Source organism: Hemicordylus capensis, chromosome 4, assembly GCF_027244095.1.
Source record: "Hemicordylus capensis ecotype Gifberg chromosome 4, rHemCap1.1.pri, whole genome shotgun sequence".
NCBI lineage: Eukaryota > Metazoa > Chordata > Lepidosauria > Squamata > Cordylidae > Hemicordylus > Hemicordylus capensis.
This window is the reverse complement of record NC_069660.1, coordinates 18,131,088-18,157,501: the sequence shown is the minus strand read 5'-3', so window position 1 is coordinate 18,157,501 and position 26,414 is coordinate 18,131,088. Positions and strand designations below refer to the sequence as shown.

General features: G+C 46.0%; 1 protein-coding gene across 6 annotated transcripts; it reads left to right on the top strand.

Annotated features, from left to right (window-relative positions):
• Nucleotides 1-1,940: 1,940 nt before the first annotated feature.
• FAM217B (family with sequence similarity 217 member B) lies at nucleotides 1,941-21,263 on the top strand. 6 transcript variants are annotated; one of them, XM_053247009.1, is made up of 5 exons: nucleotides 1,941-2,445; nucleotides 9,707-9,818; nucleotides 10,417-10,502; nucleotides 13,122-13,278; nucleotides 15,699-21,263. In XM_053247009.1, exons 3-5 carry the CDS (start codon nucleotides 10,427-10,429, stop codon nucleotides 16,876-16,878), a joined length of 1,413 nt encoding a protein of 470 aa, XP_053102984.1. In that variant the 5' UTR covers nucleotides 1,941-2,445; nucleotides 9,707-9,818; nucleotides 10,417-10,426; the 3' UTR covers nucleotides 16,879-21,263. The 6 variants fall into 6 exon arrangements, with proteins under 6 accessions (XP_053102984.1, XP_053102985.1, XP_053102982.1 ...); XM_053247010.1 differs by having other exon boundaries at nucleotides 1,941-2,456; XM_053247007.1 differs by having other exon boundaries at nucleotides 1,941-2,690.
• Nucleotides 21,264-26,414: the final 5,151 nt, after the last annotated feature.

Here is a 26,414-nt window from a genome sequence, read left to right as displayed (position 1 = left end):
CAGGGCCAGTCCCTGCAACAAACCCAGAGGTCAAATCTGTCCCCATACCCATGTAGCACTATTGCAGGACAATTTCAGATATTATTTAATTTATTTATTTATTTATTTATCTATCAAATTTGTACACCGCCTCAAACTTTCATCTCTGGGTGGTTAACAATAACATAGAACAAGTTAAAACATACATAAAACCCAAAAAACAATTTAAAAAATTTAAAAATTCAAAACAAATTAAAACCTAAAAAATTAAAAAGCTGAAAAAGCTTGGGTGAAGAGGTGGGTTTTCAAATGCTTTTTTAAAATTGCCAGAGATGGGGAGGATCATACTTCTGTAGGGAGTGCATTCCACAATCTCCGGGCAGCAACCAAGAAGGCCCATCCCTGTGTGGCCACCAGCCAAGCTGGCAGCAACTGGAGATGGACCTCTCCAGATGACCTTAATGGGTGATGGGGATCATAATGAAGAAGATGTTCGCTTAAAAGTGGCAAGCTATGCCACTTGCTCATCCTCCATGATGACCTGAAAGTTAAGTCACCAGTCTTCCACAAAGGAATTTTGAATGGAGACCCCCCAGCATGAAATGGGGGGGGGGGTTTAAATTCATCAGAAGCCTGGTTTGATGCATTTAGGCTTGAACTGAGAGTATGAATGGTTAACACTCCCACTAAATCAGCGTAGCAAAGCGAGGGATATTGTTCTCTCACCCATTACTGCCGTTATGAATTGTCACTGTGCTTATCTGATATACATTTAAACTTTACAAAGGACTATGTGTAAGTACACAGACTGTACTTCTTAAACTTATGGCCATTTGGCTCCACTGCTTACATTTTCCTTTCTTGATGATGATGACGACCACGACGAATATTTATATACCACTTTTCAACCAAAGTTCTCAAAGCGGTTTACATAGACAGAAATAATTAAATAAAATGGCTCCCTGTCCCCAAAAGGGCTCACAATCTAAAAAAAGAAACGCAAGATAGACACCATCAACAGCTACTGGAAGGATGCTGTGCTGGGGTTGGATAGGGCCAGTTTCTCTCCCCTTGTGAAACAGAGAATCACTGCTTTTAAAAGGTGCCTCTTAGCTCAGTTAGCAGGGGGTTACACGTGCATAAATGTGTAGGGCTGTGGGATCTAGTCCCAAGGTTCTCAAACTGGGGTCCCCATATATTGTTGGACTACTCCTCCCAATATCCCCAGTCAATGGCCATTGTGGTTGGGCATGATGGGAGTTATACTCCAGCAGTCTCTGGGGGCCAAACGTAAGAACCCCTTCTCTAGTCCATGAACACGTATGTCACAATAGGTATGTTAGTCTTTATGGTGCTATGGGGCACTTTGTGAACCCAGATCCCCTCTGGAAGTTGCTACTTCACAAGACTGTTGTGAACATAAAATGGAAGAGCATGGTGAGGTACCCCGAGCTTCTTGGAAGAAGCACAGGATAAAAATGGCACAGAAGCTTCAGTATTGGAGTGAGATCTCTGGAGAGGCGGTTTATTTCAGGTCACAAGGGATGGTGGAAAAGCCGGAATGGAACACAGAGACAATTCCAATCTCTCACACACATACACCCCTCAAATGGGTCTTGGGTGGGAAGAGGTTCACCACATTTTAATAATGCATAGATTTTATTTCCAAAATATTGTTCTCACGAGCCTCTAACATACCCCCGCTGTGTTTTGCACAACGATCATTAAAAGGCCAAATGCAGCTCGCCCCCATTCTGTTCTTTTCCGGGTGAATTTTGGCTGGGGAGGGATTAATAAGCGTACACTACTGAAAAGGTTTCAGGTCGAAAAGATGGTTCTCAGCTGTCTCTGAGGCATTCACTGTTTGGAGGGCCCATTCCCCAGCACCCCCTGTTGAATTCAGAAAGCGCCTGTTCAGTTCCGCTCCGGCTTTTGCACCGCCCTAGATCCGAAGCAACACAAGATCTGTGGGGCTGCCATGACGGATCCAGGAGGAGCAGTCGTGATCTCTGCCGCAGCAGTTGCACTAGCCAGACCAAGCCACGACGATCTGCCCCGAAACGCTGCACTGAGCGGCCGCTGGCTCACACACCTCCTCCTCCACCACCACCACCTTCCCGACAGTCAGACAGGAACGGCTTCCCCGGCTGCCTGCGTGCCTCCCCGCGGGGTCCACAATGCTTTGCGACGCGAATGGCCAACCTCTCCAGCGCGCAAGGTCTGGAGCGGCGCTGCGCGGCGCTGCTGCTCTCGCTTCCATCCTAGCCTAAGGACGATGGCTTCGCGAGGACCAGGAAGCGGCAAGTGATGCAGCTGCCTCTTGTGCAGAGGCCGGGAGAAGGGAAGGGGCATCGCTCGGGGCTGGCCCCCCAAAGCGGACCTTTATTCCATCGCCCGGTGAGGAGAAGGGAAGTCACGTGGAGAGCAGTGCGTGGTGTTTGTTTATTGCAGAAGCCATAGGACGTGGTGAGAACCCTGTGCCTCTTTCCTGCTCTCTGCCTTGGGTGCACAAAGGGCTGGAGATCTTCTGTTTGTTCCTGTTGTTTATCATTTTGCATAAGACCATGTAAAAGGTGGCGGGGATGGTGCAACTCCCCTATTATGGGTCCGGACAGTCGCGATTCTCCCTTCTTCTTACTGCACGGAGGAGGAGGGAGCCTGCAAAAGGAAGCTCTAATACATGAAAGCCACAAAGGAAAAGGAATGGTAACGTAAGGATCTCTGTTTCTCTCTCCCTTTCTGTTAGGGAAATAGTCAGTGCATGCAGGTTTGTTCTTTAAAGAAGTTCAGTGAAAGAGCTGTTTTGCACCCCCTTAATTTTTTTTTTTTTTTTTTTACATCTACGCAATCAGTTGTATATCACTAGAGGCTTGCTTTCGTGAGCCAGGCTTCGTGATCTAGAAGCTTGCTTTTCGATATCCGAGTGCTGTGACAACTCAGATGTACTTCTGGTTTAAAGATAATAACATATTTTGGTTGATTTAAGCCTTTAAAAAGCAGACCCTGTTAGATTTTACTGGATTACGTAAAGATACAGAACAACCCATCTGTGAAATTACCTTGACACCACATTTGAGAGTGCTGATATTTTAAATGAGGCTTGCTATTTAGGGATGATGCTTGTTCAGAACTGAGTTATTCTGGAACAGAAATATAATGGGTAGAAAGGAGGTGCAAGCATTCTCTAGTTTACAGCATTACCCTAACACAGGGATTCCCAACCTTGAATGCCTTGATGTTGTTGGATTTCAACTCCCATCATTTGAATGGCCAAAGGCCATTGTGGCTACAGATGATGGGAGTTGTAGTCCAACAACACCTGGAGACCCATGTCCCCTGTAACAGGGATTTCCAGATGTTGCTGACCACAATTCCTATAATCCTCAGCCAAAGGAGAATTTAGCTGGTGATTTGAGTTGTAGTCAACCACATTTGGGAATCCCTGTAACAGAGAATACTTCGGTGGCTACCCAAGATTAGGAATGCTAGCCCTTATGGTAGCACACCTGGTTATCTTGTGAATGCCCAGATGTTCACTATGGTTGCTTAATTCCAGGTTGTTCTATGTTTTGAACTTTTGTGATATGGCCCTCTTGCGTTGTATCTGCTGCTCAAGCAAAAAAGACTATACACTGACCTAAATTCTGCTGACATTCCTTATATGAGTAGCTGCCCTAAATTCAGAGGGACTATGAGCAGCATGAGACTGGCAGGCAAATGTAACCAGCTTTATTTCAAAGAGCCAATAGCAGTATGTAGTTTAAGAGATTAAGAAGAGAAGAAGGGCCCTTCTGTCTGAACAAGGCTCCATCTAGTCCAACACCTGAAGTCGGCCAGATGCCTTGAAGGAGGCCACAGATGCCTTGGGAGCCCCCACATCGTGCATGAAACCATACCCTGGTTTTTGTCCCTTGCACAGGGGCATAACTATAATAGGGCAAGGGGAGACAGTTGTCTGGGGGCCCACTGCCTTGGCCCCCCCAAGGCAAGTCACATGACTGACTTCCCCAGCTGCGCACCCACCCGTGCTTCCTTCAGTTGTATTCATCCTCCAAAACTGATGTGAGTGTTAAGACCTGGAGCTACCAGAACAGCATGTCTTTCTCTAGTACCGTTGAACGGCTTGCATCGTCCACAATTGTTACCACTATTCAGCCTCATTTAAGATTTCTTTACTTCATGAGCTGAGCTTCAGTGGCGGGGGGGGGCATTTTAAAATCTTGTCTCTGGGCCCACTCCAGCCTTGCTGCGCCCCTGCCCTGGCCTCTGATATTCATGAGAGTATGCTTGCCTGTAAGCATGGAGGTTCTATTTACCTTGGCTAATAGTTGTTAAGAAGTCTTCCATGAATTTGTCTAATCCCATTTTAGAGCTATCTGTGCTAGCAGACATCACCACATCTTCTGGTGGTGAATTCCAAGAGTTAATTATGTATTGTGTGACAAAGTACAGTTATTCTGTCTGTTAATATACAAACGGGTTTGCATACACTACAGGTGCTAAGCAGATATAGGGGTTTTTGGGTTGCTGTTATTTTGTTTGTTCAGGGTTTTTTCTAATTATTGTATACATGTCCATATATTAAGCAAAAGGAAAGAAGTTAGGAAAATAGGAGTCAGACCATTGGTCTATCTAGTTCAGTATTGTCTACACCAGGGGTTCTCAGCGTTGGGTCCCCAGATGTTATTGGACTTCAACTCCCATAATCCCCAACCAAAGGCCACTGGGGCTGGGGATTATGGGAGTTGAAGTCCAATAACATCTGGGGACCCAACGTTGAGAATCCCTGGTCTACACAGACTGGCAGTGACTTCTCCAATGTTGCCAGCTGGACTCTCAGCCCTATCTTGGAGATGCCATGGAGGGAACTTTGAATCTGATGTTCCTCCCAGAGCATCCCCATCCCCTAAGGGGACTACCTTACAATGCTCACATGTGGTCTCTCATTCAAATGCAAACCAGGGGCAGACCCTGCTTATCAAAGGGGACAATTCATGCTTGCTGATCTTGTTTTGGAATCTTAACACTTACAGCACAAGTATCTCTGTTTTGCATTGTCAAGCAAGAACTTGACAATGCTCCTTGCTTAGGATCTGATTGGTACTCCGTCCAACCTTCTAATTGGCCACAAGACCAGCTCTCCTCTCCAGCTGAAATGCATGCAATGATTGCCCAATATTTCAGCAGTCCATGGTACTGGAACACCAGCATTTCCTTTCTCATTAACATTTCCTTAAAACTCCTTCCTCCACCTCCTCTTCTGATTAATACCCACAGCATCTAACAGCCACAGTACTTGCACATGTGAGCAGTCAGTGGCATGCTTCCACTGGCTGTTCTTGCCCCTCTTCCCCACAATTTGTGTGAGAACAGCCTCTTCCAATTAATCATGAAAAACAACAAACTAGGCAGACCTTGGATGTATAGTAATTGTGGTAGACTGGGTCTTGGCCACATCTGCTGGTGGCACATGGACGTGAGTCAGAGGCCTGGGTAGGGAGTGAATCAGGGAGGCCCATCTGGTCGTCAGAAATTGGATGGCTGCCCTCCATTCCCTTGGCTTCTTAACGAAGGCTTTTGTAGATTTCAGAGCTATTGACAAGGCAAGAGACTCTCAAAGTTGCCTGACAAGGCAAAAGGGAAATGTTTGCAAGACCAGCTAGAGCAGAAGGCAATGCAGAACCTAGCCAGAAGGTCAAGGGCAAGAGGCTGTATTCAAGCAAGAAGTGAGCAGCACACAGTTCCCTGGGCAATTAGAAGGTTGGATAGGATACCAATCAGATCCTAAGCAAGGAGCGTTGTCAAGTTCTTGCCTGAAGGTGATACTTGTATTTTAAGTGTTAAGATTCCAAAACAAGATGCAGCCACTGAGTCTCTAGCCCTGTTCCCTTGCTGCTCTTCAGAGAGAGGAGGATGGTGGACCAACAGAGTAACCAGGCATGATCCTGAGTCAGTCAGGTTGCGGGGTCCTTGCCTGGTGCTTTGGAACAGTTAAGGTATAAACAATCACTATTCATACATTATGTTCAATGCTTGTACAATGAGTGTACAGTGTGCACGGGGACAGATCTGTACACAGATCTCTCTGTCCCCATGCACACTATACACAGGGGCACGTATTTACATGTTACGGTGAAATAGGTTTGGCAGTCCATGCATTTGATGTGCCTTTACTAAGATTCACTTTTCAAATGAATGCAGGTACAGCCATTCACACAAAAACATATGCAAATGTACAGACAACTGTACATGCATACAACATAATATCTATATAGGGTTATAGAGAGGTGACAGGGTGGTGAATGACACTGCACACCTAATGTCTCTTTAGCCTAACTCTTTCTAACTCTAACCTAAAGCCTAACGGGAAAGCCTAAAGGGAAATACAGGAGAGTCACTTCGCTCCAGAGTGCATGGAGTTTACTCAAAACCACAATACTAGAAGCCCAGTTAGATTGTATACCCAAAAGGAGGAAAGATACCACTACGTCCAGGAGGATGCCAGCATGGCTCATGGGTACCGTCAAAGAAGCCATAAAAGGGAAGAAGACTTCCTTCTGAAATTGGAAGGCCTGTCCAAATGAAGAGAACAGAAAGGAACACAAACTCTGGCAAAAGAAATGCAAGGTGACAATAAGGGAGGCAAAAAGAGAGTTTGAGGAACATTTAGCCAAAAGTATCAAGGGGAATAACAAAAACTTCTTTAAGTACATCAGAAGCAGGAAACCTGCCAGGGACGTGGTTGGGCCATTAGACAATGACGGAGTGAAAGGGATTATTAAGGAGGATATGGAGGCTGCAGAGAAGCTAAATGAGTTCTTTGCATCTGTCTTCACGGCAGAGGATACTGAGCATATACCTATTCCTGAACCAGGCTTCTTAGGGATGGAGGCTAGAGAGCTGAGTCAGATAGTAGTGACAAGAGATGATGTCCTAAACTGTCTGGAAAAACTGAAAGCTAACAAATCACCAGGGCCGGATGGCATCCATCCAAGAGTCCTCATAGAACTCAAACGTGAAATTGCCGACCTCCTTGCTAAAATGTTCAACTTATCCCTGCAATCGGGCTCTGTACCAGAGGACTGGAGAGTAGCAAATGTAACACCAATTTTCAAAAAGGGACCCAGGAGTGATCCGGGAAATTATAGGCCAGTTAGGCTAATGTCCGTTCCAGGCAAATTGATGGAAAGCATCCTTGAGGATAAAATTGTCAAGTACATAGAAGAACAGGCCCTGCTGGGAGTGAGCCAGCATGGCTTCCGCAAAGGTAAATCTTGCCTCACCAACCTTTTGGACTTCTTTGAGGGTGTCAACGAGTGTGTGTGGATCAAGGTGATCCAGTTGACATAGTCTACCTGGACTTCCAAAAAGCTTTTGACAAAGTTCCTCATCAACGACTCCTGAGGAAACTTAGCAGTCATAGGATAAGGGGACAGGTACATGTGTGGATTGCTAACTGGCTGAAAGACAGGAAACAGAGGGTAGGTATAAATGGAGAGTTTTCACCATGGAGGGAAGTAAGAAGTGGGGTCCCCCAGGGATCTGTACTGGGACCGGTGCTTTTTAATTTATTCATAAATGATCTAGAAGCAAGGGTAAGTAGCGAGGTGGCCAAATTTGCAGATGATACCAAACTCTTCCAGGTAGTGAAATCCAAAACTGATTGTGAGGAGCTCCAAAAGCATCTCTCCAAACTGGGTGAGTGGGCGACAAAATGGCAAATGCAGTTCAATGTTAGCAAGTGTAAAGTGATGCACATTGGGACAAAAAACCCCAACTTCAAGTATATGCTGATGGTATCCGAGCTGTCGGTGACTGACCAGGAGAGGGATCTTGGGGTCGTGGTGCACAGCTCGTTGAAAGTGTCGACTCAATGTGCGGCAGTTGTGAAAAAGGCCAATTCCATGCTAGGGATCATTAGAAAGGGGATTGAAAATAAAACGGCTAATATTATAATGCCTTTATACAAAACTATGGTGCAACCACACTTGGAGTACTGTGTACAATTCTGGTCACCACATCTTAGAAAGGACATTGTTGAACTGGAAAAGGTGCAGAAGAGGGCAACCAAGATGATCAGGGGCCTAGAGCACCTTTCTTATGAGGCAAGACTACAACACCTGGGGATTTTTAGCTTAGAAAAAAGATGACTGTGGGGAGACCTGATAGAGGTCTATAAAATCATGCATGGTGTGGAGAATTTGGAGAGAGAGAAATTCTTTTCCCTCTCACACAACACTGGAACCAGGGGTCACTCCATGAAATTGATTGCCAGGAGGTCTAGGTCCAACAAACAGAAGTACTTTTTCACACCACGCGTGATCCACTTGTGGAACTCTCTGCCACAGGATGTAGTGACAGCCAACAACCTGGATGGCTTTAAGAGGGGTTTGGATAACTTCATGGAGGAGAGATCCATCAATGGCTACTAGTCAGAGGGCTGTGGGCCACCTCCGGTCTCAAAAGGCAGGATGGCTCTGAGAACCAGTTGCAGGGGAGTAATGGCAGGAGAGAGGGCACACCCTCAACTCCTGCCTGTGGCTTCCAGCAGCATCTGGTGGGCCACTGTGAGAAACAGGATGCTGGACTAGATGGGCCTTGGGCCTGATCCAGCAGGGCTGTTCTTATGTTCTAACTCTTTAGCTTCCAGAACTTGTCATCTATAGTATAACCAGCTTTCCTTTGATGCTTTTCTAAGGTCAAGAATTCTTGTTTGCTTTCAAAAGAGAGATTTCTAGCCATGTGTTAGAATTGAAACCACAAGATCAGAAGGCTCTGCAGTTCTTCTGTGGCCATATATAGTAAAATACATATGTACTTACTCGCATCCTAATATCTGCTGGGAGGATCCAGCTCCAAGTGCTATCTCTATTAAAGGCACATCTGGTGGTGACCCAGGACAGGGCCTTCTCTGTTGTGGACCCACATTATGGAACTCCCTCCTCCCCTGAGGTCTGTCAGACTCCTACCATTATTTCTTCTGTAAGTAAAACTTTTCATTTTGGCAGGCTTTTGGCAGCTGCTGATTTATAGGAGGAGAGCTAGTCTTGTGGTAGCAAACATGAATTGTCCTCTTTGCTAAGTAGGATGTGCCCTGGTTTACAGTTGCATGGGAGACATGTGAGCACTGTGAGATATTCCCCTTATGGGATGGGGCCACTCTAGGAAGAGCATCTGCATGCTTGCATGTAGAAGGTGCCAGATTCCCTCCCTAGCATCTCCAGATAGGGCTGAGAGAGACTCCTGCCTGCAACCTTGGAGAAGCCATTGCCAATCTGTGTAGACAATACTGAGCTAGATGGACCAATAGTCTGTCTTGGTATATGGCAGCTTCCTATGGTGAATCAGGGTTTTGTTGGTTCCAGGTTTCTCTGCTCTGCTGCTTTGCTTATGTTTTCCTTTCATTGTATGAAGCATTTACTTGTTTTAGCTTTTAAAAAAATTATACACGACACTTTTAATAGAAAAGCCGATAAATTTAATAAATAAAATATTAAAAGGGAGAGATTAAAATAATGGATTTCAGTAGTGTCACATGATATATCTCTTTAATCTTATAAGAGCACATTTTTTAAGAATGACAGCCGTGGAAGAATTTAGAGAGAAATGTTTACTATGGTTAGAAACATCTGCAAATGGTGAATGTGTAAGGTGACCTTCCTGATTGAAAGAACTGATTTTGTATACGTTCATCTTTGGCAATAGTACTTTGTTCAATTTTTCCTAGTTCCAGTGGCGGAAAGAGCCACCTGGGTGCCAAAGAACGAAAGATATCACTGCCCCATGCAAGAGCATCGCCCAGCAGGCTAAGCAAAAACATTTCTACCACCACTGAAAAGGTAATGTCTCTGGCATTCTTCTTGACAGGGTGGCGCAGGTCCTTTTGCTGCCTGAAGTGAAGGACAGTATGGTGCCCCCACCCCATCTGTGGGCAAGTGCTTAGCATTCTCAGGCCATGCTGTTGAGGCAGTGGCAACACACAGTCTCAGGTTGTGCCACCAAGCCAGGCAGCGATGGCAGGGGCATTTCTGGTGGGCTCCAGCTGGGCAAGGAGGGGGAAATGAACAGCATGCCCCAGAAAGACTACACTTCCCAGCATTCTGTGCACACCTTCTAAGATGGCACTGGGTCTTGACAGGGCTCTGTTTCTCTCATAAGAACATAAGAATCCAGCATGCCCCAGTGTGGTGAGGAAGGGCAGTGCCACAGGGTGGTGGAAAGACCCATACGGTAGTAGAAAGACCCATGGTGACGGAGGCTGATGCTTGATGCTCTCTCCTTGCGCCTGTGGAGACTGTCTCACTCTGCCTCAAGGAAGGGGCGCCCCTGCTTTTTGAGTGCACATAATCTTCAGACATATGCTGTTTCCTTTCTCCTTTCCCCTCTCCTTTTCCTTTCCTGTAAGTATAGTTACTCATGTTAATGAATATCTCTCAGGCTTCCTGTCATGCTACAGACAGCAGTCAGACAACAATCTGGTGCAAAGAAAGAAACCAGCTTTGTGAGAGTCACCAGAAAAACAGGTAAAGTTCTTTCTCAGTGTGGTTGCAATTGTGGAAATGCCGGTGTATAAGTGTGCTACTGATAGTGAGGAGAAGGGACATGGGTAGGAAGAAGGTTCAGAAGTTAACGTGGTCACATTTTCCAGCAATTTCATGGAACTGAAAGCCCTATCCAGACATTATGCTGTTTGATTGTACAGATATGTCTGTATACTTGAACATATTTTTGTGTGAATGGCTAAACCTGCATTCATTTTAAAAATTAACATGAGTACAGGTCTCACAAATGCATGGTACAGTTAGGAAGTATATTGTTGTACCTGTGTTCAACATCATCATCATCATCATCATCATCATTATTATTAATTTATTCTATTTCTATACCGCCTTTCCAAAAATGGCTCAGGGCAGTTTACAAAGAGAAATAATAAATAAATAAGATGGATCCCTGTCCCCAAAGGGCTCACAATCTAAAAAGAAACATAAGCTAGACACCAGCAACAGTCACAGGAGGTTCTGTGCTGCGGGTGGATACGGCCAGTTACTCTCCCCCTGCTAAATAAAGAGAATCAACACGTTAAAAGGTGACTCTTTGCCAAGCTAGCAGGAGTTCAAGTGTACACTGTACTCATACAAGTGTTGTACATAACATGCGAATAGGGCTATTGTGAGTTGGAAGGAACCTTGGAGGCCTTTTCATCCAACTCTCTGCTCAGTGCAGGAAACGGCATCCCTGACAAACAACTCTCCAGTTTCTGCTTGAAAACCTCCAGTGAAGGAGAGCCCTCTATTGCCTGAGGCAGACTGTTCCACTGCCAAACAGTTCTTGTAATTAAGAAGTTCTTCTTAAAGTCCAGCCTGAATCTGCTTCCTTGCCATTTCAACCCATTGGTTCTAGTCCTGTCCTCAGGAGGAGCAACAGAGAACAAGTCCACTCCTTCTTCTAACAATAGGATGTGGAATTATTCTGAGAAATGATTCCCAGGATGATTTCTGGGAACATAATGTGAAAGTGTGTCCTCAGAACACTGGCCGAGCACTCAGACAGTGTACACCAGAAGTGTCCTTATCTTCATATATATATGCCCAAGTATTGTGGAGTTCAAGACAAAATGGTTATCTCTGAATATCCTGCTGTTAGTTGTCTCTTCTGTCAGAATGTTTAGTATTGCAGCATTAAGTCAGTCTGTAGCATTCAAATAGTGTTCATTATTACAGGAGCCAGTGGCTGCTCTCATTGACCCTGGCTAAGTGCAGCTCCCTAACTGATTTTTGATTTGGCCCGTGCAAAGTTTCAGGTGAAGTCAAATATTCCACACAGCTCCCTGGCACTGTGCAGAGGTGATGATACCCACCACAGTGCTGCATTTCCCTCAGCACTGGTGGGCTCCTTTAAGGGAAACAGAGCCTTCTCAAGCCCTAGCACTCTCGTGGAAGCAGCATATGGAGCATTGGGAAGTGTAGTTCTTCCCAGCACTTTCTCCATGAGGAAACGCTGGGAAAGACTCCACTTCCCAGCATTCCGTGCACCTCTTCTAAGATGGCACTGGGGCTTGACAGGGCTCTGTTTCTCTCATAAGAATAGCCCTGCTGGACCAGGTCTAAGGCCCATCCAGTTCAGCATCCTGTTTCACACCGTGGCTCACCAGATGCCTCAGGGAAGCCCACAGGCAAGAGGTGAGTAATATGCCCTCTCTCTTGCTGTTGCTCCCCTTCAACTGGTATTTAAAGGCATCTTGGCTCTGAGGCTGGAGGTGGCCTATAGCCACTAGACTAGTTGCCATTGATAACTGTGAATTTGTCTAAGCCCCTTTTAAAGCCACCCAAGCTAGTAGCCAGCACCACATCTCATGGCAGAGAATTCCACAGATTAATTATACTCTGCATCGAAAAGGACTTCCTTTTGTTGGTCCTAAATTTCCTGGGATGGCTCTTGAAGCCTCCCCACCTGGCTCTGGGAGAAGCACAGCTCCCTCAGTGGGAAGCCTTTTCACCACAGTGTCCTCTGCTTGAAAAATAGTGACAATCACTGACCTAAGGGAACATTGCACATCCCTCAGGCTGGTTTATAAAGCCAGGTCACCAAAGGGATTCGGCATCTCACATCTCCTTTGTGTACAGGCATTGGAATAAGTCCCTTTGAAGTTAAAATTCTTATTCTGGGAGTATGAGGGGCAAATAGTAAAGTTAGGAGCAACATTGAGCTGGTGGCATCATTCCTGGGAGGAAAGCAAGGGAACTGAAAGGCGGAGATGTGAAGAAGAAGCCAGCAGCAGTGGCCAGAGAGCCCCAGGTGAGAAAAACAGACTCTTCGGTGTCAGTATTATGTGGTAGAGCAGGGCTGCTCAAACTTGAGTCCGCAGATGTTGTTGGACTACAATTCCCATCATTTCCAGCCACAATGAATGGCTGAAGGCCATTGAGGCAGAGGAAGATGGGAGTTGTAGTCCAACAACCTCTAGAGACTTACAGTTGGGATCCACTGCTCTAGAGGATCCTGGATCATTAATATCATTCATGCTTGGGAAGAAGCATTACTTCAGCTATGGCACTGGCAATGGGCCAAGTGGGCCAGGCCATATTAAAAAAAAGGCAATCATGCTTCCTATTTTCTCATTCCATTTTTCCTTACACTTACAGGATACAATTTGATTTCATTGCATAGCAAGAAGTTGACGGATGCTGAGGCCATTCTCACAAGCTGGGCTAGGCTGCTCATATGGAGGGCTAGGATCTGCGTGGATGCGAGCGCTCTCGCCCTGCCAAACCTCACTCTTAAGCCCGGCTCTTCACCAAGGTTAGGGGAGTGAGGCTGCCAGGATCATGCAGGACAGAGCGCCCATCTGCCGGGGGAATCCCCCAAGGCACCGCACTCGACGTACGGTAAATTGTGGGATCCCTGGAGGCTGGGACATGTTGCCCTGGTCTCTGGAGATCCACAGTGCCTGGCACAGTCGGTGCTCCAAGCAACGTTTGAAGGATCTTCAGGTGGGGGAGGTTTCTCAGCTTCCCCCCCCACCTCAAAATCAGAAGCTTTGGGGAACAGAACCCCACCAGAGAGGGAGACGCGAGAGCAGGCTTGTAACTGGGAGCATAGAGCTCAGTCAGAATGAGCTGAATGGTGTTGATTTAAGTATGTGCTTTGTTCACAAAGACGAGCCGATGTATGTCTGCTTTATTTCCCATCTGTGTTTTTCTTTCACACAAATGCCAGCCTTTCATTTGGCATCCAAATGGAACTGAAATCCATTCGCCATTCTCTTTAGAGAAAGATGCAGCAATTAGAAATATTGTTAATATTCTGGAGTCTGCTTCAACTCAGCCGGCTCGAAGCTGTTCAGCTTTGCAACGAGGAGCTAGGAAAGAGTTTTCTGCCATAAGCATTTTGCTTTCACATCAGACTGGGCTGCAACAAGGCTGCAGTCCCACTTACTTGGGCATACGTCCTGTGGCACTCGGGGAGACTTATTTCAGAGTAAATCTTCTGAGGATTACAGCAGGGCTGCAGAACCTTGGCCCTCTGGCTGTTGCTCATGCACTGGATAGCAGGGGAATAAAGAGCCCTTTGCCTTGCCTATGCTTTCAGTTGCATGGCGGAGTGGGGGAAAGTAACTAACATGCATAGTGATGTGAGGGCGATGGGACTGCGCTTCCAGTTGCCCGGCTTGCACAAACGTTGACTTTCCAGCTGCTGTTGGCCTACAACTCCCATCATCCCCAGCGGCCAATAACCAGGGATGATGGGAGTTGTAATCCAACAACAGTTGGAGCACTGAAGTTGTGCAGCCTTGGATTACAGTATCATTAGGAATCAGCAGGGACATCCAGCATGACCACCTATCACCCTCGTATTACTATGCACACTTGTTACTCCCCTGCTCCCACCCCATGCAGTTGAAAGCACAAGCGAGGCAAAGGGCTCTTGATTCCCCTTTCCGGTGCAAAAGCAGCCGAATCTCTTCCCTCCCCTTGTGTTTGTCAGTGGGCCACCCTCTTTTGTCTGTGGCTGGAAGTGAGCGAAAATGAATACGACGAATATTTCTGTACCGCTTTTCAACAAAAGTTCCCAACGTGGTGTACATAGATATAAATAAATAAGACGGATCCCTGTCGCCAAAGGGCTCACAATCTAAAAAAGGCATATAAGATAAACACCAGAAACAGCCACTGGAGGGATGCTGTGCTGGGGATGGATAGGGCCAGTTGCTCTCCCCTTACTAAATAAAGAGGATCACCACCTTTTAAAAGGTGCCTCTTGGCTCTGTTAGCAGGGCTGGGTTGCACTGGAAGGAGAGAGGTTTTATGACCAATTTGTCCATATCATCACTGTATTCAGAGGTACTTCTATATTCAATGGAGGAGGGGAGCACAAGTGTCTGTGCCCCCCCCCCAGTGTCCCCCCACTGGCTGGACAACAGCTTGCTCTTCACTCTCCTTCTTCCATCTCACTGGCACACTGTTGGTTCCCGATTGGAGGTCTGATCTCAGCTTCACACACACAAGACGCCCTCCCCAGGGGACATATATGTAGGTCCTAGCGGGGAAGTAACTTGCCTAGAGAGCAAGAGGTTGCTGGTTTAAATCCCTGCTGGTATGTTTCTCAGACTATGGGAAACACCTATACTGTGCAGCTGTGATATAGGAAGATGCTGGAAGGCATCATCTCATACTGAGCGGGAGATGGCAATGGTAAACCCCTCCTGTATTCTACCAAAGATAGCCACACGGCTCTGTGTCGCCAGGAGTTGACACCGACTCGATGGCACAACTTCACTTTAGGTTTACATGTTAAAATATTTCTAAGCCAGGGGGAATGTACACATGCTAGTGTGTGTGTGCATGTGTCTGTGTGCATGGGGAGGGTGTGATATTATTTGCATAGGAGTGAGAGAAAGGGCATGCCAACAATATTTTGTTTTTCACCGCGTCCATATAGTTCTGCAGCAAAGACATGAGGATTTGGAGGGGTGGGCAGAGGGAGGGGTCTCATCTTAAGCTTTATTCCAGGGCCCAGTCCATCCTTTCTATGCCCCTGACTGTGTTTATGCATTTGATGGTTTATTTTGTCTCCCCCCCCACAACCCCTCCGCTCCTTCTGTCCCTGATTTGGGAGGATACGTTCATAATAGCCAGTGGTTGAAACACATTCATTGACTGACTGACAACTTACATTTTCTTAAAAGGGTTGGTCTTAATATTATTGCTTTTTCTGTCTAGAGCAACAGATGCTTGCACCTCTGCACAGAGAGCACCAAAGTTAAAAAAAGACCCCTTGGTAAGAAAGTGTTATGAGGCTGGGCAGAGCAACATCCCGTCTGTGTTCAAGGATCCCTCATGGGGCGATCCCAGTCCAGCAGAAGATGTCCTGATTCAGAGTTTTTATTGTAAACAAAAAGGCAACTTTGAAAACAAAATCGGAACACATCCTGACAAAGCAGGCCCCAGCAGTCCTCTCTTTCAAGGCTCTTCGGCTGGTGCGATGTTCCTTGACTTTGAATCTGTGCGGACTATGAAAGAGGATCCCGATGAGGGCAGTGCCAGCGATCTTTCCGACTCAGAGAGAATTCCCATCCCCCCTTCCCCTTGTACGCCACCGGAGCTCAACCTCCGAGCCGAAGAAATCGACCCGCATTGTTTTGAACACCTCTCTGACACAAAATTCAAGCCATCCGATTACTATTACCCTGACTTCCTCCCGCCGCCTTTCAGCACCTGGGACTTGAAAGGCCTGGCGGTGTTTGTCAACACTGAGTGCACCTCGGAACCGCGGCCACAACCAACCGGATTTCTTGAGAAGTACGTCGATCGGCTTTTGGAGCTGGAGTGGCTGCAGGCTCAGACGATACAAGCCGAGAAAGGGAAGGCAGCTAAAGCTAGGCCTCAGACTGCCCCTAGTGCCCTTCGGACCTTAAAAAGTCCTGGCAAAAACAAACCATTGCATAGCCCTTTGCCCAGCAAACAGCTGACACCCCACGAAAGCTTTCCAAGAATCCCCACCAGCCACTCAAGCCACAGAAGGGATTTATACAGCGAAGGAAACAGCCAGCTTGTTCCCTCACAGACTCATTTCAAAGCAGCGTGTGGCTCATCGGCCCATCCAAAACGACCGTGTGAAGTGAGGAGCGAGGCCAAAAAGCAGCCGGCCACGAAGCAGCAACTCCCCAGTACGCAACCCTCTCAGAGTAGATCAATGATCCAGGGAGCCGGCAACATCAGACCACCCAAGCAATCTTCGTTCCACGATTCAGCTGCCCCCCACAAGAGTCTAACCGTCTACACATGCACGGATCCCAAGAAGAATGGGAACACGAATAACTATCTTCCTTCCAAAAAGGTCTTGTCGGATAAGAAACTGAAAGCAAATGGCATGAAGCAGGCGCCATGTAAATTTAAGTAATGTTGTGGCAGGGTTTGCCACGCTTGTGCCAGAAGGGCCTGGAAATCCATCCCGTGTGACAGGGAGGTAGACTAGTGGTTCATCCACTATGAAGGGACCTTAATAGGGAGACACACACTCCTCGCTGAACCGCCCATCATGTATTGTGATTGGGCTGGGAGAGAGAGTTCTAATTCACCCCTTCCCAGTCAGTGCAACACAGCAAACTAAGTTGCCCGCCTCTTGTCCTGATTGCCACTCCAGGGGCCAGTGGGACCAGTTTTGTGCTTCCCCAGGATCTTGTCCATAAGCACCTCAAAGCATGCTCAGAGCTCATATGATCCTGTTCCTCATTCCTTTTATTTGAAATACCTGGCTGTAGAATGAATGTCCAGGCAGATTACCTTTCTTTTGCCTTCGGATGTGTTTTTGCAGTCAGTTCTTATAGAGGAATGTCATAGAGAAAGTGAAAGAAATCCTTAAAATTTTTCCATAGTTACTTCCATTGTTACTTTGCCCCCATGTGGTGAAATCTAGAAATACTAATGAAAGAACTATTTACTTTCGAGCAAGCATACCTTTTCCATCTTGATCTCAATACATAGGGGTGCATTTTGAAGACCTAATATTCAGCAAAAAGTGATGGCAGTTTCTTACCTTGTGATGACATTTCCCTATAAAAATTGATCGTGCGGCCTTTTTCTCTGTTATACTTGGACATACCTGGGTCATTATTATTATTTTTAAAAGCTACAAGTCATGTTTGAGAACCCCTGATATTGAGGACAGGCATATGAGGACAACTCTAGAGGAAGATGGGTGTGTATCATGCTGATTTGATAGGTGTTGTGTGGCTTAGTAAAGTGGTTCCCCTCAGGGGACAGAGCCACTCTGGGAAGAGCAGAAGGTTCCAAGTTCCCTTCCTGGCAGCATCTCCAAGTTAGAGCTGAGAGAGACTCCTGCCTGCAACCTTGGAGAAGCCGCTGCCAGTCTAGATAGATAGACCAATGCTAGATAGACCAATGGCCTGACTCAGTACATGGCAGCTTCCTATGTTGCTATTTATGTCAGGCAATTAATCATGAGGGATGTTGGGAGGACAGTGAAGTGGAGAAGAGGAACTTGGACAGAAGCTATAGGGGATAAAAGGAATGAAGTCACGTTGATCATGACTTCAGGTTGCTGGCTCAGTGGAAGGGGCCATTGCTTGGTGGCAGACCAGACACTTTGTATGTGGAAGATCCCACCTCCAATCCTTGGCATCTGCCTCAGTATAAGGCAGCTTCACACAGGCTGAAGGGGCCTGGCTATATAAATGCTGCTCACGCAGGTTAAGAGTGTGATTAAACTTTAATTACAAAATATCTCGTAACAGTAGCAGCATCACTTGTATGTGTGTGTGTAATGGGCTGGAAGCCACCTTGGGAATCTTTTAGATATATATTTAGATATCAGGTCTTGATATAAATCTTTTCAATAAAACAAATGTTCTGGGTGGATCATGAGCCAAATAGTGAGTGTGGATTGCACCTGAGAACAATCCAAGTTACCAAAAGCTTCTGGGGAAAATTTTTCTGGGCTTAGGGATATCGAGGATGGAAAATGGTAGGACTGTGCAGTCAGAGTGGTCCCACAGACATGTTGGATCCAGTATGCCCTGTGCTGGGAATTATCGGAATGAGTTTTGCAATGACAGGAGGGACCTCTCAACAGACAGAACTCTGACAAAACTCCTTCTTGCTGTCGTGGAACTCTATTGGAGTTGCAACCGGTCTATCAAAACATCCTCCACTGGCCTTTCCCTGTCCCCCTCCCTTCTGCCTCCCCCACCCTCCCCCTGCCCTCTCTCCATCTCCCTCACTTTCCTGTACCTGGGTGCCGTAGACGGCAGCATATCCTCTTGTGGAGGCTGGAGCCAGCGGCCTAGCTGCTTGCCTCTTGCCACGACGTCTGCCCTAAGAGGACCCCAGCCAGAGTAGTGGTTGTGGGAATCATAGTTGTGGCTTTTTTTAATGGATGCAGCCATGGCTGCTGTCCACAGGTCCAAGTAAGGGACAGGGAGAGGGCAGGAGAAGAGAGTGGGAGGGGAAAGAATCTGACAAAATGTCAGGTCCAATCCGATCTGACAGTCTGGGGAAATTGGCCCTCCTGCTAATTTCTCTGTCAGGTTGGATCAGATTGGATCCAACATTTTCACCAAACACAGGCCTAGTATATGGAAGGGTCTTCTCTTCAGATGCCTAGAGCACATGGCAACATATGCACTATTGTTATATTGTGAACTCGGCACTTACTTTGTTGCTTCTGGAGGAGGCCTGCTTCCCATAGGTGAATTCATGGCTAAATTTGTTTCACACTTCATGTTCCTAGGACCATCATGGTACATGGTTCATTATCTTATACCAGGAGATAATAATATTTTCTTTACAGCAAAGAGTCTTCCATTTATCTTCAGTCAAAGGATTATTTATTTCCTAACGTAGTGGGAAGTTTAAGAAAATACCGATTCTTCATTTCATTTGAACTTGAAGGATTTACAGGAGTAAATCAGTAAAGGAATTCAGATCAAGCCTTTTGTTCATGTTAGCAAGTTATTTACAATTCCTGCCACATTGTTTGTGACCCATTTTTTTCCTTGCAAAGCCTTAGTAGGCTTAAAACTGAGCCAGCAAGTTTTATCTATGCAAAGTCAAAATACCTTTATTTTCAGTTCAGTTTATTTTCAGTTTTTCCCCATGAGGGCTGGACACTTTGTTGCTTTGGGACCAGGAGTTGAAAAGTTTAATGTTCTAAGACAGGGATTCTCAACGTTGCGTCCCCGGATGTTATTGGACTTCAACTCCCATAATCCCCAGCCAAAGGCCACTGGGGCTGGGGATTATGGGAGCTGAAGTCCAATAACATCTGGGGACCCAGTGTTGAGAATCCCTGTTCTAAGAGCACTTTGAGGTCTCAGTTTCTCCAGCAAAGGTAAGTGTAAACTAGAAAGTGAATTCTGCCGCTAATTTTGCACAACAGTTGGAACAAAAATTGGCACAATTGATGTCTGACATATCAATATCCTAGATATGCACAAAAGCACTATGATCACTGGACAGACCCAAAGTACCACAACAAGAGCCTCATGTTCTCACAGTAGTGCTTGTGGGCTGTAGGTTAGCCTGTACTTGTCTGTAGTTGGAAGAATATATGATCAAATCCTCAAGACCAAACAAGATATTATAGTAAGCATGCAGCTGCAGCTGAAAATGACAGCCGCTTATTTAGACCCCTGTCTCCTCCATAACGTCTAATTGAATCGAGCTATTCTGCATTTCCCTAATATTTGCCATTGGCAGACCATTTTGAGGAGGTGGGTTGAGGGAATGCAGAGAAATTGGACATGGGTGAAATAGAATCCCACTCTATTCCACCTAAGTTTTATTAGATAGAATAGAGTGGGAGGGGAAAACTCAATGCACAGCTGCCATTTTTTTTGGCAGCAGTTGTGCATTTAACACAGCATCTAGTATGGCCTTCAACTGAAGCATCCATTCCTTCATGTTTCTGGATCTCCCTATGCATGGCATACACAAAACATTCAACATCAGCATACTACAATTGATACAACATATCAAAGAGTAATACCTCATCCCAGAGCTTCTTTAGAAGCCAGGCCAAACTGAAAAGTCCACTGTGCTTCCAACAGATGCTCAAGCATTTTTTAAGGTTTTCAGGAGAAAGGAATTTCACAGTTGTGGAGACATAGTGCAAATCCAATTCAGAAAAGTACTAATTCAAAGCAATGGATAACTTCATCCAGATGTTTATAAACATAATAGAACACAATCAAAGCATGGCCCTTTGACCCACTCAGTAATTTGATGGGGGTGTGGAGATTCTTGTGGACATCTCTCCAGGCCTATTGCATTTGCTTTGATGGAGGGAGCAGATCTTCAGGGGCATAATTTTGTGCTTGCAAAGTTGCCATCTCCACTAGAAGGAACAGGGGAGCCCCCTGTACACAGGAATTCTGTGTGTGCACATTAGTGTGTATATGTGGGGCTCTGGACCAGGCTATACTTTTTTCCATTTCCTTTCTGGGAAAGCAGAATATACTTATGTGGAAGTTGTTAAAAATATTCCTAATCAATTCCACAGAACAATTCTGGTAGAATACATTGTGATAATACATGTTTATATGACTCTTCAGTTTCTGGAAGTTGTAACTCAAAGGCAAGGTAAACTCAGCTGTGTACATACTTAAATTGTTTTATTTGTTGACTTTGTGCTATAAAATACTGATCTGTCTTTGCTTTCTCTCTTGTCCATTACCTGAACTGCAGCTCTGTAGGATCTGAAAGCATGGAATTTGCTAACATTAAAATGTTCATAAAAGTAATAATAAATCAGGCAATTCTGTTGTATCTCCATTGTAAGACGTTATATTCTCAGGAATGGCTGAAAGCTGATTTATTTATTTATTTAATTAATCATGAGGGTTTTAATCCGAATCAGCTCTAGACTGCCCATATGACTGGAAGTTTGAAGATGCCCATATTAATATGTATCATTGTTTCAGTGTTTGAAAGTCACACCATGTTGTAGTGAATATCAAAACTTCTTATATGTTCAAGCATGCCCTATTCAGAATGCATAAGTTTCCACTTAGTCTGTCCAGAAATAAACTTATTTTGTGCAGGGGTTCAGGATCACCCCACTTCGTACCGTTTTTAAAAAAGCTGTCTGTTATTACACTTGCAAGCCTCCAGCTTTCATTTATTTATTTGCGATTCCTTTTGCTGTATTGGTAACAGGAAAAATGGAGGGAACACATCGGCCTAATGTTGTATTCTGTCTAGTAATCTTTTGTGTTTTGTTGTTTGGATGTTTGTCCCAGTGGATCCTGCAGAACTTAATAGTGCCTTATGCCTCCAGCGGTTCTCATTGGCCTTACAGGTATCATCACAAAAGCAAAGTTGGTCTCCAAACTTATTCTTATAAGCAATACTGTTCCTTGTGAGTTTACAGAAAGAATGTAACAGTGCCGCTTCCCCACTCTTTCAGTGAAAAATCTATAACTTGGCTACTCCAGAATACCTGCTTTAAACCCGGCCAGGAGCACCATCACCCAAAATATTTTCTCCCCTCCTGATGATGGGGTGGCCTGCTCATGTTGGCTGCCCCTCCCATGAGAGGGGCTGTGTACTGGGGAGGACCAAGGGGTGTCTGCCACAGGTTTCCCTCAAGACCAAATGCTCACAGGTTGAGCTAATACTTCCATGGGAAGCTTGCTGGGGGGGGGGGGGGCGATCCAACTCTTGATGGCAAAAGAGTGAGCTTCAGCACTGTAAACTCCCCTTCTCCATTAAGCCTTGTGCACAGCCATAGGGGTTTTTGATGCCCCATGTGTCAGAGCCTGCATATAGAGCCTGAAGAGCCTGTATGTAGATGGGAGGGGGGACACACCAGGTTCTGGGACGGACCTTTAAACCCATTCAGAATTTCCAGGTTTGGTCCGGCGTCATGCCGTATGCAGATCTCCCAGGGCTGAGATTTGTGGGAGGGGAGAGTCCTCGTTTCCCACAGCCCCAGAACAGCGCGGTCAATGTTATGGGGCGTGGGCAAGAGTGCCCATGGCCACATGGGTAGACAGGCTGACAGGGTGCAAAGTTTAATAGCTCTTTGGTGGCAGTTGCCAAGACCAGGACAATACTCACTGAAGTACCCATCCCCAAATTGTTCCTCCATAGACCATCCTTGCTCAGTTACCAAGCCCTGATGGCCTGGCACTCTCATGAAAGAAGCAGTCTGAGGGATAATAGGTGGCAAGCACTCAAATGCCACCTAGTAAATTTGATATTAGTGATCAAAGATGGGAAGGATTGCAGAATGCCACATGAGCACCTCAGAGAGCTCCCCCCCCCACTCCTCACAGATGGTCCTTCTCATGAGTAAGCCTAGGGACTGATAACCCCCCAGGGGAAGGGGCTGGGTCCCCCTTCCCCTACCTTTCTGTGGAGGAAAAATCGAGCTTGACCACTCCAGGATCCCTGCTTGGGCCTGCCTTTTGAACCCGACCTCGGGAACCCCCGTGCATGCCAAACGTTCCCCTCCCAGTGCTGTGACGGGGTTCCCTGCTTAGGTAGACCCCTGGGGTGTTTGTGCTTGTGAACATACATCACTGGTGCTTCCTTCTCAGGGAGAAAAGCACTTGGTGCCCTTCCTGTCATCCCCTCCCAATTCCCTCCTGCTTTCCCGATGGAGGGGAGTAAGGCACAGAGTTGGAATAGGGAATGCCCATTGAGAGGATGACAAAGCTGCAATGGGGCATCGTGGCATCCCTGTTGCCGGGCAACTCCATAGCTGGATAGGAGACGGGAGGGGTGGGGCTGGTTCCCCAACAGGTGGTCAGCAAGCAACTGCTGGCATAGAGCAGCCATGTCCCTGGGTTGGTCTGCGCTGCCACCTCTATGATTGTGGTTTGAAAATGGGTGTGAAACCGAGGTTATGGTAGTGTCCAGAGTTGGTCTCGGCAGTGGATGTTTGTGCAAACCGAAGGTTAGATTTGGAGTTTGGCAAGGCAAACCAGAGGTTGCTTTTGCCACAAAACTGCGGTTTCACACATTTGGACGTACTGGAATTCCAACCTGTGCCCCATTTAACTCCAGTTTGGATTTACGTGTGAACTGGGCCAATATGATGTCCTCAGATTAAATACGAAGCTCGTCACTTGCTTCCACCATCTCAAGACCACAGCAATTGTACAGGCTGAGCTTAAGACACTATTGATTTTCTCCGTAAGAAACATTAGCCAACACTGATCTCTACATAATGTGCTCTTACAAGTCAAGATAAGCATTTTTGACTAGTTTGGCTGAAATTGAGAGTATTAACTTATCTTTGACAACAACTGGCGGGGGGAGGAGGGCAGACTTAGAAACTGGACTGGCAGAAGCAGAAGTAGGTCTCTGAGGCCTGGGGCAAAACTGAAGGTGTTTTGGCTCAGTCATAAAGTATATGTCAAAAAGAAATCTTGACATTCAGGGTGGGTCCCACTCCCTCCACCAAACTTCTGGGCAGATTGCTCTTCAGTCACATAGAGAAGAAGATCCTAAGATTTCTCTAGCCTGCCAGGGTCACACATAAGGAAAAATATTCCCCACACATGAAAAGGAGCCAGTGTGGTGTAGTGGTTACAGTGCTGGACTAGGACCAGGGAGACCTGAGTTCAAATCCCCATTCAGCCATGAGACTTGCTGGGTGACTCTGGGCCAGTCACTTCTCTCTCAACCTAACCAACTTCACAGGGTAGTTGTGAGGAGAAACTTAAGTATGTAGTACACCGTGCTGGCTTCCTTGGAGGAAGAGTGGGATATTTAAAAAAAAAAAAAAACTCTAGTCTAAATTCTTATATCTTGCTTTGCTTCAGAACTGGGAGGAGAGCTGGTCTTCAGAATTGCAAGGGGAGACGGTAGCAAACATGACTTGTCCCCTTAGCTAAGCAGGGTCCACCCTGGTTACCTATGAATGGGAGACTACATGTGAGCACTGTAAGATATTCCCTTAAGGGATGGAACCGCTCTGGGAAGAGCATCTAGGTTCCAAATTCCCTTCCTGGCGTCTCCAAGATAGGGCTAAGAAAGACTCCTGCCTCTAACCTTGGAGAAGCTGCTGCCAGTCTGTGTAGACAATGCAGAGCTAGATGGACCAATGGTCTGACTTGGTATATGGCAGCTTCCTATGTTTGTTATTCAGACCTCCACTCTTCAATGTTTGCATCCTCAGAGGGGCTTACAAATGAACCTAAGCAATAATTAAAACATGCACTTCAAACATATTTCTCTTTTTAAACATTTTTTAAACCCTGAATTTTTTTACGTCTTTACAAAACAACAACCCTGAAATAAGACAGTTAGGAACATCAGAGCAATTAAATATAGTTAACTCCAGCAGAAATGAGGGAGCTTACCTAAATGAAAAGTATTTTCCCCCTCTTCTGCCCAAAGGATTGGCAATCTCCTTAGGGGAAAATGTTCCATAAGCAAGACATCCCAACTGAGAAAGTCTTGGAAGATAAAATCCTCCAAAAACCAGCTACCTAACCTAAAGGTGGGGAAACACAGAGTAGAACCGCAGAGGATGATATCAACATGAAGGCAAGTTTGTGTGGAGGGATCCCTCAAAGGGCAGAAGTCCCATCCAAGTTGTAGGTCACTAGATCCAAACATTATCCCAGGCATCTGGGGATGGAGATATGAGCATGGAAGGAAAAACTGAAGATCCAGAAGATGTAGCCTGTCATTGCAACACCACTGCAGGGAAAGGTAAACTTAATGGAAGAGGTACTTGCCTTCTCTAGGAACTATTTCCTGTGGCTGACATCCTCAGTAACAAAGCAGTGGGGCATAAGGAGAAGCACCAGTTCTTCTGAAATGTTCCACTAACTCAGTCCCACGATTGTTTCAGCCAGGGGTGCAGCAAGGTTGGAGTGAAGATATATTCCCCTCACATCAAATGTTTAGTCTAAATTCTTATACCTTGCTTTGCTTCGGAATTGAGAGGAGAGCTGGTCTTGTGGTAGCAAGCATGACTTGTCCCCTTAGCTAAGCAGGGTCCAACCTGGTTATATATGAATGGGAGATTACATGTGAGCACTGTAAGATATTCCCCTTAGGGGATCGAACTGCTCTGGGAAGAGCATCTAGGTTCCAAGTACCCTCCCTGGCATCTCCAAAATAGGGCTGAGAGAGATTCCTGCCTGCAACCTTGGAGAAGCCGCTGCCAGTCTGTGTAGACCATACTGAGATAGATGGACCAATGCCCTGACTCTGTATACAGCAGCTCAGTATATGGCTCAGTATACGTGGCAAGGTTGGAGTGAAGATTGCCTCCTGCCCCCCACTTTCTCCTCCTCCTCCCACCCATGTCTTTGCTGCACAAGAAGTGTAAAGATATGGTGAAAAACCAAAATACTATCTGCACAACCTTTCTCTCAGTCCCATGCAAATAATATCACACACTCTGCACACATACAGGCTGAGGCACTTTCACACACACATGCTTGTACATGCTCATCTATATCTATATATCTATTTCTATATCTATATCATCTGCATAAGAACAGCTCTGCTGGATCAGGCCCAAGGCCTATCTAGTCCAGCATCCTGTTTCACAGAGTGGCCCACCAAATGCCTCTGGGAAGCCCACAGGAAAGAGGTGAGAGCATGCCCTTTCTCCTGCTGTTACTCCCCTGCAACAGGTATTTAGAGGTATCTTATCTCTTAGGCTAGAGGTGGACTATAGCCCTCACACGTAGCCATTGATAGACTAGTCCTCCATGAATTTATCTAAACCCCACTTAACGCCATCCAGGTTGTTGGCTGTCACCACATCTTGTGGCAGAGAATTCCATAGGTTAACTAAGCATTCTGTGAAGAAATCCTTCCTTTTTTTGGTCCTAAATTTCTTAGCAATCAGTTTCATGGGATGACACCTGTTTCTAGTGCTATGCGAGAGGAATAAAAATGTCTCTCTGTCCACACTCTCTACTCCATGCATAATTTTATGCACCTCTA

Bases quoted from the DNA above. Each gene is read 5' to 3' on its own strand.
- FAM217B (XM_053247006.1), top strand. From the start codon at position 2,581: ATGGGTCCGGACAGTCGCGATTCTCCCTTCTTCTTACTGCACGGAGGA. The intron at 2,691-9,706 runs GTAAGGATCTCT...AATTTTTCCTAG, and splicing joins AAAGGAAAAGGAATGGTAAC to TTCCAGTGGCGGAAAGAGCC. The intron at 10,503-15,698 runs GTAAAGTTCTTT...TTTTCTGTCTAG, and splicing joins GAGAGTCACCAGAAAAACAG to AGCAACAGATGCTTGCACCT.